Raw genomic sequence first — 13664 nt, forward strand, 5'->3', positions numbered from 1 at the left:
TAGCCAACCTATAGGTGGATAAGACATTCTTCTTTCAGACGAACAATCAGAGTAATATTAAACCATGTCCTGGCTAATCCAAGCTTCATTATGGCAGCCCTAAATTTGAAGCCCAAAAAAGTGCATCAATCCATCATAAAAGTAATCCACACAGCTATACGGGGGATTAATAAAGGCCTTCTGAAGCGAAGAGATGCATTTTTGTAAGAAAAATATCCATATTTGAATTAAAAAGTAAAATATCTAGCTTTCAGCAGACCAAATTTACGTGGGAAAAAAGCATAACTGGTGTGACGATGATGTAGGATGTAGCGTAAGCATTTTGAACTGCGAGAGGCGTTACACTTTCTTTGTAAGTTAAAGATGGAAAGCGATCCGACGGAAGCTAGATATTTTACTTTATAAAGTTTTAAATGTGGATATTTTTCTTACACAAACCAATCTATTCGCTTTAGAAGGCCTTTATTAACGTAATAAAGTAATACCCCGGTGCCGTGTGGTTTACTTTTATAATGGATGGATGCCCTTTTTTGGGCTTCACTATTGGATACATCTAAACTGATGCTATCTAACTCAGTCACTGACTGTAGTACATGACTGTAGCTTTCAGCCAGGAGAAGATGTCGTCAGGTGGCGTCCAACTTTCACGGGATGTTTCGACCCTGAACCACAACACCCTCCAGTTGGCGGGTCGGCAGTGGTGGCCAGTCACTGCCCACCTCCTCCTGGCCCCCAGCTCAACTCCTCCCTCCTACTCCAGAGCCAGCAAGATGCTCTTTCTGCTGCCTCACCCAACCTATGAACAGCTACCTTCCTTTCCCTACCTGACAGACTGCACCGGGAAACCCCTACACCCGACCTTACCCGGAATAGTCAGGTCTGCCACCCTTTGACCCTACACTGTTCAACGAGGTGGCTTTGGTGGCTTTTCCTGGCTTTCCTGGTGCCAAATAGCACCATTTGACAAAGGTGCTGTGGAGCACCTTTAAAGATATGGTGCTATTTGGCACCAAAAGTAGTTTCCCTATTACAAGCCAAGAACCACTTTTAGTAGAACCCATAAGAGTGCCATATCACATTTTATTTCTTCCTCAATAATGGTGCTAAACGGCACCAACAGTAGTTCTTTGGCGTGTAAAGAACCTTTAAAGGGACTTGAAAGGTTCTTTGTAAGGCAGTCGTGCTATATATAGCAAATTTACCACACCAAAGAACCGCTGAAAAACCACTGAAGAACCATACAGGGGCTTAACAGGTTCTGATATGATAACGGGGCTATATAGCACCTCAGTCATCCAAAAGAACTAGTAAAGAACTGCTGAAGAACCACTGAATCATCAAGATTTGGTGCTATACAGCACGTAAAGTGGTTCCCCTATGATTACAAGCCAAAGAACCACATTTAGTACTATATAGCACCGTTTTTTTTTTGTGTTGACAACCATATTAACATAGTCAGCTTGCCCATTCTGTAATCTTTGTCAAATACAGGCTATCTGTTTGCTGTTGATAATACAATATTCTTCAAATGATTATTCATATATGTAAATATACACTACTGTAATGACCAGACAAGGCAATGACGCTGTTGTGGGGGGAAAACTAATAAATAATAGCGGTCACAGCAATCATTCTTTAAACACGCCATGTTTAAAGTTTGTGAGCGAGAAAATTATCCCAGAACTTCCCAGTGGGAAATATGATTTGATAGGGTGTTTAACTAGGAAACCTGTATTTATGATCATTCGGATAGCACATGGCAGCATAACATTTTGTAAATGTTTTTTATTTATGTTTTTAAGTAAACAAACTAACATCACTTTATAAAATGTAGGTTAAACCCTGGAGTCACATGGACTGGTTTAATGAAGTCTTCACCTTTCTGTGGCTTGAAGTGGTAGTTGCGCAGACTGTCAGTAGAGGGACAGAAAGCTCTCAGATTCATCAAAAATATCTTCATGTGTGTTCCAAAGATGAACAAAAGGCCTACGTGTTTGGAATGACATAAGGGGGTGAGTAATTAATGACAGAATTTTCATTTTTGGCTGAGCTAACCATTTAAAATGTGAATATCAAATATGATACATCAGGCATTTGAGGAACATTTACTTGTACATCTCTCAACCATCATGGTAACCACAGAACTTCATCAGCTTATAAAAATAAGCATTTAAATATAATTTTACTATGACTGAAATAGAGTAATAAAGATCTCATTGATTTACATTACGAGCCATTCACTTAACCAAATTGCATATTTTTGCTCAGTTTTGGCCTCTAGGTGATAATTTCTGCTCGACTATGAGCTCCATATCTCACTATGAGCCACACACACACACACACAGAGACCTTTTTTAAAAGATTAATATAATTTTTTTTCACATATAAGATTTTAAAAGGGTAATATTACCATGAACAATCATTTCAAAAACACTAGTCTGTTGTTTCTTTCTTTAACTTTGTGTAGTTCATGGTTTTTGAGCACGAGAACATGCTGATGCTCAGAAGAGTGACCACTCATCTACACTGGTATCTTCCAAGTGACATGAGGCCATAATAACACATTAGACTTTGACTGGATGCGTTTTCTTCTCCCTTTAGTTACTGACTCTTGCCACTGTATCTATACAAGATTATACCGTTAGTTGCATTTTATCACTTTGAATTTAGCATTATCTTTTTCCAAGCTGTCCGTGACCAATCAGAACAGACATGCAAGCCATTTTGGTTCAGTTCAGTGACGATGAGTTCTGTTCAGAACTCCTGAATGATTTGCTCTCACATTCTGCATGTTTGTGTATGAGCCGAAAGGTTCAACTAACCAAATTCCACGTCATTTGTTACTGCGAGAAACAGTCTCGTGTCTTTCATGTTTTTCTCCCTGTTGTTTTTTTTCTCTCCAGTGTTTCTCTCCTCTTTCAGCCGTCTGTCTCAGAATGACGTGGGGGAGTGGGGAGAAACTCTTGCCCTGTCAGCTATGCTGTGATTGTCTACTGATTTCAAAGAGTGCGAGGGGTCAAAGGTTAAGTTGTCTCCAGTATATGTTATTGTGTCTGACACCAGGCTCCATGCTGAAAAAGCGAGCAAAAGAGAGGGACACTTCCATAGCCATACAGATTTGGTGGATGTGAAAAGCAAATGTAAAAAGACATAAAGGTGTGCTACATTAATTTTAATGTCCAAAGGATGGTTTAAACCAGCGATTCCCAATCCCAGGGGATCCTTAAACAGACGCCGGGGGGTAACTTGGAAAGATTTTAACTGCTTTGACAAAAAAATATGGCATTAAAATACAAATAAAAGGGCAACATTTCATTAGATACATTTATTAAATAATTTTGTGATTTAAAAAAAACGATCAGCTTTTCAGTGACCTTTTAAGGAAAGAAAACCATGTGTAGGTTTTTTCAATTTATGTGGATGGGAACACATTTCTGGTCTGGTTTCACACTTAAGGCCGACATACCGGGAAAGACATGTTGGGAAACACGTGGGCATTGTTAAATTGTACAATACTTTACAGTTGTTACAATTGCTAGGATACATTTCTCTATACTTACGTCACTTTTTCAAAACTCTTCACACAGTTCTCCATTTCACATTCAAATTGGGTTAAAATGGCTCGATTTTTTGTTTGTTTTTTGGTAAAAAACACTTCATGTCTCAGATCAAGTCATTCTTTCAGAACACCAGCAAAAGTTGTCACTCATAAAACACTAAAATGTCTTTACAAAACAAGAATGATACTCTTTGCTGTCTTTATTATCCATCTGTACATTACAGTGCAAAGTTATTCCAAAGTTTTTCTCTTTCGCATACACGGTAATAAAATAAATAGACTATCATTCTGTGTAGGTGTTCAGCTGCATCTAATTGTTTTGATACTATTTTATTTTTTATATTCAGAATATACTTCAATATGGTATTGATGTAGAAATATAGCAAATGTCTGTCTTATTCAATTTGAACTTTAAAAGAGTTTGTATCACAAACGTGTGTGAACTGGTCTGTAAGTACACTCTAAAAAATGCGGGGTTGTTTTAACCATAATTTGGGTCAAGTACAGACAAACCCAAATGTTGGGTTAAAACAACCTAGCATTTTTTAGAGTGTATGCAGAGTTTAGGGTGTGTTTGTGTCTGAGGGGAGAAATGTATTCATGTAATATGAAAGATGTCGTCATTGAATGCATTTGTGCCAAAGCGATGTCAAAATAATCTTCAGTTTATCCCACACTGACTGATGTTGTGAAAGCGACCCAAGTTTTGAGCCTAATAAGTTTCCTCTTTTGGATAGTAAAGTAATTGAAAGACTAACACCTAGATGTTCAGCTGAATCTAATTGTTTTGATAGTATTTCAGAATATCAGTTTGTGTGTGTGAGCCTGTTTATGTGGCTTATGAGGACACAAATTTGTATAATTACATGGGTATTACACTGGTATTACACTATAAATGTGGTTTATGAGGACATATCAAATGTCCTCATAAATCAAATGGCCTTAAAACATACTAAATGATGTTTTTTTGAGAAAGTAAAAATGCAGAATGTTTCCTGTGATGGGTAGGTTTAGGGACAGGGGCAGTGTAAGGGGATAGAAAATACGGTTTGTACAGTATAAAAACCATTACACCTATGGAGAGTCCCTGTAAACCACATAGACCAACATGTGTGTGTGTGTGTGTGTGTGTGTGTGTGTGTGTGTGTGTGTGTGTGTGTGTGTGTGTGTGTGTGTGTGTGTGTGTGTATAGACAGACAGACAGACAGACAGACAGACAGACAGACAGACAGACAGACAGACAGACAGACAGACAGACAGACAGACAGTTAGATAGATAGATAAACTGTAGATTACATAAATGTTCCAAAATGCTTAATAATTTTTGTGTAAAACTTAAGTTTAACCATTTTGAATAGAGCAAAAAGAAAGAGAAAAACAGGAGTGAAAGGGCAACAATTTTGAAAGAACAATCAAAAGAGAAAGAGAGTGAATGCAAAAGAGTGAAAGAGCAAAAGAAAGAGTAAGAGCAAATGAAAAAACAATGAAAAAGAACAAAAGAAAGAGTGACAGGGCAAAAGAGAATGAAAGAGCAAAAGAAAAAACTGAAATCAAAAGAGCAAAAGAAAGTGAAAGCGAAAGAGTGAAAAAGCAAAAGAAAGAGTGAAAGAGCAAAAGAAAGTGAAAGCGAAAGAGTGAAAAAGCAAAAGAAAGAGTGAAAGAGCAAAAGAAAGAGTGAAAGAGCAAAAGAAAGAGTGAAAGAGCAAAAGAAAGTCAAAGCGAAAGAGTTAAAAAGCAAAAGAAAGAGTGAAAGAGCAAAAGAAAGAGTGAAAGAGCAAAAGAAAGTGAAAGTGAAAGAGCCGTGACGTGAAGAGCTCCTGCTGCGTTTATGAAACTCAATATATTTATGAATGAATAAACTGCTCTATGAAGCTGAAGGCTGAATAAATATGAGTTATTGCGAAGCGTCATGCTAATTTTCCTAAAACAGTATTTCATAAATGGCTTATCGTTTTACACAGGTGCAGAATCATTTCAGAATGTTACACGGGATCCAGAAAAGAATGCAATTTGCTGTTTATTCCCAAAAATCTAGAAGGACTATAAAAATGAAAGAGGAAAAAGAGAGAGCAAAAAAGATGAGAAAGATAAAGACAAACAATAAAAATCATTTTTTAAAGGTAAAAAAAAAAAAAAATCAATAACTCCAAAACAATAAGCTTGAATGCAATTTATTTATTTTTTCTTATAAATAGTAAATAGTGCTGCATTTTACACATTCTCCATCAACAATTATATGCAGTCGAGAACCAAAACACATAAAAGTATAAAAAACAAACAAGGTAAAAAAAAGAATTGTTCCGATTTTTAAGACGTGAAGGCAGATGAACACGGTTACAGAACAAAGAACTCGCTTCTGCGGCGTGGAAATATTATGAAACGTTATGAAACGCTGCATCATCTGGAATCTTTTCCTGCATGAAAAACAATCAGAGCACAATTTAAGAACAGATGATCTGAAGCGAGTGAGAACAGATGAGTGTTTCTGAGGTATTGAGTGTGTATTGCACTTTCGCTGGGTTCGTTCTGTGGCATGTGTGTGTGTGTCTCCTGAATGTTCAGAATAGCGTACTACCATAATACTACATAACACATTATGTGCAATATGCACATTTTCTGCATGTAAAACTAACTAGATGATCTGCTACATTTGCCACTGCACCGGGAAATAGGCAATCCCACAATGCAACGGATTCAACTCGACCTTCCTATTCCATTGTGACCAATTAGCTTCTTCATTCATTTAATATGCAAGAGGTTGCATACTACAATTTCAAATATTTATCATTGCATATGTTCTGTTTCTGTACTGTAGTATACAGTATGCAATAAGCGATACGATAGTATTCCATTCTGAACATCTCTTCGGTCTCCTACACTCGTGTGTTTTGTGTTTCGTAATAAAGTGGTCGCACTTCTCCGTTTAGTCCGTCTATCTCTCAGACACTTGAGTGCAGTCCTTCTTTCTCTCGTTGAAGAGCGTAGACTTGTTCTGAATGTGAACATATTCTTGTGTATGGATTATGGAGAAACAAGGAAGGTTGGCACACTTTTCCGAGCCCTTATTCCCTAAATATATCAACAAAATAATGTGTCTCAACCAAAGAGTCGTGTCACTAAAGTGCGTCCGTCAGTGGACAGCTGATATTAGAGTATGGCGCCACACTCTTCCCTGCCATTCCATGCTGTTTATCAGCACAGTCTCAGTCTTTGAGTTAGTTATTATCTGTCCTTTCCCTTTGTCCTCCGTGCGTCCCATGACTCGTCGCTCTTGGGGAAGGAGGCAGTAAGTGTCGTCAGAACATGTGATGCAGTAGCCTGTGTGGATATACGGAGAGGCTGTTTCCTCCAGGTCTAAATTGTCAAACTAAGCCATCCAGCACCCACCTCGATCCTGGTCTTAAACCCAACCCAACCCTACCCTACCCACAATACCCCCCTCATAAAAACAACTCAATCGCGTGCGTTGAGGAGGACGGCGTCGCCCCTGGCTTCTTCACGACGCTCAGAGACCCAGTGAGGAGCAGGAGTTTGAGGATGGATGGTCATTTTGGTCAAACATTCAAGAGGTGAAGGAGAGCTCAAGTGCAAGAGTTTACGGTCAGACCATCCATAGATCTCTTCATCTCCTTCCTGTCTGTCATCATTCAGTCAATGCTGGGTTTCAGATAATGAAAGGCACCTGAAGACAAAAAACAAGCTCAGGCTTAGTATTGTTAACTAAAAACATAAAGAAAAACATTAAATAAACATTGTATGTATGTATGTATGTATGTATGTATGTACAGTGAGGAAAATAATTATTTGAACACCCTGCTAAGTTCTCCCACTTAGAAATCATGGAGGGGTCTGAAATTGTCATCGTAGATGCATGTCCACTGTAAGAGACATAATCAACAAAAAAAATTCAGAAATCACAATTTATGATTTTTTAACTACTTATTTGTATGATACAGCTGAAAATAAGTATTTGACCACATGTCTATCAGCTAGAATTCTGACCCTCAAAGACCTGTTAGTCTGCCTTTAAAATGTCCACCTCCACTCCATTTATTATCCTAAGGGTGTACTCACACTAGCCAGTTTGAACCGTGCCCGAGCGCGTTTGACTACCAAAGCGCGGTTCGTTTGACTAGTGTGAGTACTCTGAACCGTGCCCGGGCGCGGCTCGATTAGCCGGCCCTGGCCCGCTTGGAAGAGGTGGGCCAGAGCACGGTTCATTTGGACTCGGGCGCGGTTCACATGCAGTGTGAGCGCTAACCGTGCTGGAGTCCGTAATCAAAGCTGCAAAGTCCTTGCTGCACTTCAGCTGGTACCTTGCAAACCTCATAATACGAGCAGCATGATTACGTGAACATTTTCGCGCCACTAAGGTGACACATCTGTTTAACAACAGGCTGTGAGAGGGCTGTGGACCACCGTGGACCAAACGACACAAAATTATCCACAAAGAAAACAGAGGGATGGACTCTATTGTGTTCAGAGCGCCGCTCTTTCTGTTTATCCCGAAACCGTCGCACCATAATGACGTAAGCGTGCTCCGGCAAAAATGCTGAAACCCGAAACCGTCGCACCATAATGACGTAAGCGTGCTCCGGCACGAATGCTGAAACCCTATGTGAGTGCAGGCCAGCAGGGGAGGGGGGAGGGGGGACAATCGTACTCGGGCCCAGTTCATGGCAACCGTGCCTAGTGTGAGTACACCCTAAATTAGATGCACCTGTTTGAGGTCCCTAGCTCCATAAAGACACCTGTCCACCCCATACAATCAGTAAGAATCCAACTACTAACATGGCCAAGACCAAAGAGCTGTCCAAAGACACTAGAGACAAAATTGTATACCTCCACAAGGCTGGAAAGGGCTACGGGGAAATTGCCAAGCAGCTTGGTGAAAAAAAGGTCAATTGTTGGAGCAATCATTCAAAAATGGAAGAAGCTAAACATGACTCAATCTCCCTCTGACTGGGGCTCCATGCAAGATCTCACCTCGTGTGGTCTCAATGATCCTAAGAAAGGTGAGAAATCACCCCAGAACTACACGAGAGGAGCTGGCCAATGACCTGAAAAGAGCTGGGACCACCATTTCCAAGGTTACTGTTGGTAATACACTAAGGCCTTATGGTTTGAAATCATGCATGGCAAGGAAGGTTCCCCTGCTTAAACCAGCACATGTCCAGGCCCGTCTTAAGTTTGCCAATGACCATTTGGATGATCCAGAGGGGAGTCATGGGAGAAAGTCATGTGGTCAGATGAGACCAAAATAGAACTTTTTGGTCATAATTCCACTAAACGTGTTTGGAGGAAGAAGAATGATAAGTACCATCCCAAGAACACCATCCCTCCTGTGAAGCATGGGAGTGGTAGCATCATGCTTTGGAGGTATTTTCTGCACATGGGACAGGACGACTGCACTGTATTAAGGAGAGGATGACCGGGGCCATGTATTGCGAGATTTTGGGGAACAACCTCCTTCCCTCAGTTAGAGCATTGAAGATGGGTCGAGGCTGGGTCTTGCAACATGACAATGACCCGAAGCACAGCCAGGATAACCAAGGAGTGGCTCTGTAAGAATCATATCAAGGTTCTGGTGTGGCCAAGCCAGTCTCCAGACCTAAACCCAATAGAGAACTTTTGGAGGGAGCTCAAACTCTGTGTTTCTCAGCGACAGGCCAGAAACCTGACTGATCTAGAGAAGATCTGTGTGGAGGAGTGGGCCAAAATCCCTCCTGCAGTGTGTGCAAACCTGGTGAAAAACTACAGGAAACGTTTGACCTCTGTAGTTGCAAACAAAGGCTACTGTACCAAATATTAACATTGATTTTCTCAGGTGTTCAAATACTTATTTGCAACTGTATTATACATACAAATAAATAGTTAAAAAAATCATAAATTGGGATTTCTGGATTTTATTTTATTTTTAGATTATGTCTCTCACAGTGGACATGCACCTACAATGACAATTTCAGACCCCTCCATGATTTCTAAGTGGGAGGACTTGCAAAATATCAGGGTGTTCAAATACTTATTTTCCTCACTGTATACAGTATACACAGAGTATGTTCATATATCTAAAACGTATTTTATTTCAGCTATTTAAGTTATTTTATTTCTCATTTTTATTTATTTTTATTTGAAATACTAAAATAACAAACTACAAACTAAATAAAACTTAATAAAAAACTTTAAAGACATAAAATAAATGTAAAAAAATAACAATACTAAAAATGACACACAAAAAACAGGACAAAATTACTAAGACCTTAACTAAAAAGAAAATGGAAAATATAAAATAAAATTCAAAATATTGTTAAAAACAATTATAATATATCAATTATAGCATAATAATACAGATTAAATCAAATTAAATATGGGGGAAAAAACTTGTGTAAAATATGTAAAAACATAAATATTTGCATACATTTAAATTCACATAATTTCATATAAATTAATGTCAATTTCCCACATCATATATACAACATGCTTCTACACTATTTTACATTAATTTGTTGCTGTGGACAAATTTATCATAAATATAAACTTTAACGTAAAAAAATTACATAAGTATATCTGAAAATCAAATAAAGATATCACATAATATTTCTTATAATCCTTTGCTAATTGTTTAGGGGACTTATTCAAATTTTTTCTTATTCAAAATTCACTGTTTTGTTTAAAAGTTGCGATATTATATATTTGTATAGCTTTTAGCCTTTTTTATTTTTTTATTTAATATAATATTATTAATTGTATAACAAAATCCCACAGCAAAGGTCTGAAATTATATCATATTAATCACTATACATATATTATTTTACATTAAGGTCTTGGAAGTTTACTGATGCCTCCTAGTGGGCTCCAGGAAAATGACTGAGAGCCACTGACATCAATATATGATTCTATCAACATAGCTTTTGCCAACAGAAAGAAAAATAAATTGAAATACGCAACAGTAAAAGATCCAGCAAAACTCATGATTGAGAGAGCCAGTGCGTGCCAATTTGGCTAAGAATACAGACAGACAGAGCGAAAAAGAAAGATTGAGGGGGTTGGGATGAAAAGAGAGCTGTCCTATATTCAGCTCCGTATGGATCAGAGTCAATGATCAACAGCAACTACAGATCTGACCCGTCTGAAACACATGGTTCTAATATATCTGCCTGCCACGGGCCATTCTACTCCTCAACGAGACCCCCGCTAACTCCTCCACGGACCCCCAGCTCTGTGCTTACGGGGTGCGGACCCCAGCAAATTAATGATATCAAGATGCAGTCCTGGATTGGGCACTCGACATGCAGTCCTGGTGTGTAAGGCCCCCCCCTCCGACTCTGTCAAACAAGTTTTGAGATGGCTGCTCCTCTCATTTCACTGCGTTTGAGTGGATCATGAACGATATCTTTGTTACCCAGAGCTCATTACATGGCTGGCTGACGGATGCCTGGAGCTGATGAGATATAGCTCATCTCACAGGGTCGTGAAAGGTTGCGGGTTAAGCATCATAAACCATGACAGCGCTAACCTGTGCGGCAGCCCGGCGGATTACAGCTAACTAATGTAAACTGATGATTACGTCTCAGATTAAAAGACGAATACTCCACTGAAAATAATCTCAGTTGACGTTCGGATGATCATGTTTCTCTGTAGAATCAATGTTCTCTGGAAGAGCTGTAGCTTAGCACGTTTACTCCAAAAAGTCGACGTGGCGATACGATTCATCAAAATCATGTGGCTTGCATTAATTAAAGTGTCAAAAAGTGTACAAATCAAAAATATATAATTCAATTAAATTAAAAAAGGATCAATGTGACTAGAAGTTGAAAAATGTTTGAAAATACACATTCTGTAGAATGAACTGAAAAGAGATTAATTAAAGTTGGCATGAAATGAAAATTCACCCCGTTTTCCGATTGTGAATGATTAGTCCATACATATAATACAAAAATGGGATCTTATAATTTAATCAAAATGTCTTCCTGTCAAAAAAAAAAAAAACAAGCTAATCAAGAAACAAAAACTTTCCAAAATGTTAAATGCCATTCAGAACAGTTTGGCAAATGGTATTTTGTTTCTTTGATTCACATTCTGTAAATATTGTGTCAATGTTAGGAATATAGCAGTTTTTATTATAAATTATTTAACTGTGTACATTTTTTTTGTGACCTTATAATCTTTAATCAAAATATTTTTTCTTCCTTGCAGCGATATCTCTTTTCTTCTCTGATGTGTTTAATGGAGTGAGGGCGGGGCAACCTGTCACTCACATGAGACCGACCAATAGCAAACCAAAACCATCCAAAATCCAATCAATTCCCAGATGGACAAAAATCAAATCCCGCCCTACATTTTTTCTTGTCCGAGAAGTGGTTTCACTCTAATATACGTCACTCACAATAGGAAAGAAAAGACTCGCATACCACCAGAAACAAGTTATTTTAGTCTATAAAATTTTAAATATGGATATTTTTCTTACACAAACTCACCACTTGGCTTGCGAAACCCCCCGAAGCCGTGTGTAGCAGTTATATGATGGATGGATGCACCTTTATTGACTTCAAAAACTACATAAACATTCACTGCCATTATAAAGCTTTAAAGAGCCAGGACTTTTTTTAATATAACACTAAGATACACCTAAGATGACTTGAGGGTGAGTAATTCATGGTCTTATTTTTGGGTGAACTATCCCGTACATGTGTATGATATTATGAGTATTTGCTAAAACTTTTCACAATGTTAGAAGACATTTTTTGATGTTTCCTAATCCTTTAAATAAATGTTCTCATGTACTACAAAGAGAATCCAAAATGGAACATTTAATGTTTTTAAAAGAGTTTTGTCAAAACGATTAATCGCATCCAAAATAAAAGCTCTTTACATATGTGTGTGCATTGTGTATAATTATTATATATATTTGAATACACACACATATATTAAAGTTATATGTATTATATATTACACATATATATTACATGTTTATGTATTTATATATACATAATAATTATACACATAAACTTTTTTTTTTTTGGATGCGATTAAATGCAATTAAGTGATGCGACAAATACTGTCTCGCTACACTACAAAGAGTGCTGGTATTCACCTTACTCTGCCCATACTGGCTGTACTGGTAAGATGCCACATGGTCCACGCTGTACCCGGGTGAACTGTAGCTGGAGGGGCAGTAGGACTGGGAGCTGGGCAGAGTTGGCATGCTGGCCAGGCCTGGCAGAGCCTCCAGTCTCTGAGAGGAGTGACAGCTGGCAGCCATGCCAGCGCTGGGCTCCAAACCGCCCGTCAACGGAGAGAGGGCAAAATCACTCTGCGGCTGGTGGGGAACTCCACCCGGATTCAACAGCCCCATCACCTGAGAGAGAGAAAAAGAGAACATTATGTTGAGTTCATTTTTTAACAAGCAAGTTGCTGAAAGAACTAGCCTGGACCAGTTCAGATTATGCTGGTTAGCTGATACACAGTCTCAGCCTCAGACGTCACGGCCACGGACCACTAGCTGAAGGTCTGATGCATATGGCACACTTATTCAGGATTTTCAAAGTCGTCATATGATTGGTTGAATTCTACAGGATGTCCGGGAGACATATATGTCGGGTCTGCCTGGAAACAAAGATGCAGTGACACCAAACCCCCTCAAGGAAGAAGAACGCCGACGTGTTTACATCTGACAATGAATGCGCATCAGGATCAACTAAATGCTGGATTTTCAAAAGTATGTGAAGTATGTAAAGTTGGCAGGAAATACATCCAAGAGCTTTGCACACCGTTCTATTACTGTAGGAACATCAACGTTATTTTTTCATGTCTCTGCGGGACAAAACAACCTGTGATTGGTTGCTTTGCGTCTCCGTCAGATGGCCTCTGGGCCAATGAACGCTGCTCTAGAGTCGAGACCTTCTGCCGTCAGTCTTGAAGATCTGACTACGCGAGACTAGCAAGTGAGTTCAGAAAATCACATTTAACCATCTATGCTTACAAATCTGTTTTATGAAGTCAAACCAGCTTTTTTTAAATAAATGTTTAGTACTTTTTTGTTAATAGTAGAAGCATCACTATCACTATTCCTCATACTTTCGGTTTAAGTTCTGTATTTTAGTAT

The 13664-nt window shown here is 38.6% G+C and overlaps 1 protein-coding gene across 3 annotated transcripts in view; it reads right to left on the reverse strand.

Annotated features, from left to right (window-relative positions):
- Positions 1-5719: 5719 nt before the first annotated feature.
- Positions 5720-13664, reverse strand: part of pax3a (paired box 3a) — a 35940-nt gene continuing 27995 nt past the window's right edge. For all 3 annotated transcript variants that reach the window (XM_067452665.1, XM_067452666.1, XM_067452664.1), the window contains 2 exons: positions 12654-12917; positions 5720-7241 (listed from right to left, as the gene is read on the reverse strand). In XM_067452665.1, coding sequence (XP_067308766.1) covers positions 7224-7241; positions 12654-12917 — 282 coding nt within the window. In that variant the 3' untranslated portion in view covers positions 5720-7223. The remainder of the gene's footprint in view (positions 7242-12653; positions 12918-13664) is intronic.

This window comes from Pseudorasbora parva, chromosome 9 (genome assembly GCF_024679245.1).
Source record: "Pseudorasbora parva isolate DD20220531a chromosome 9, ASM2467924v1, whole genome shotgun sequence".
Lineage (NCBI taxonomy): Eukaryota > Metazoa > Chordata > Actinopteri > Cypriniformes > Gobionidae > Pseudorasbora > Pseudorasbora parva.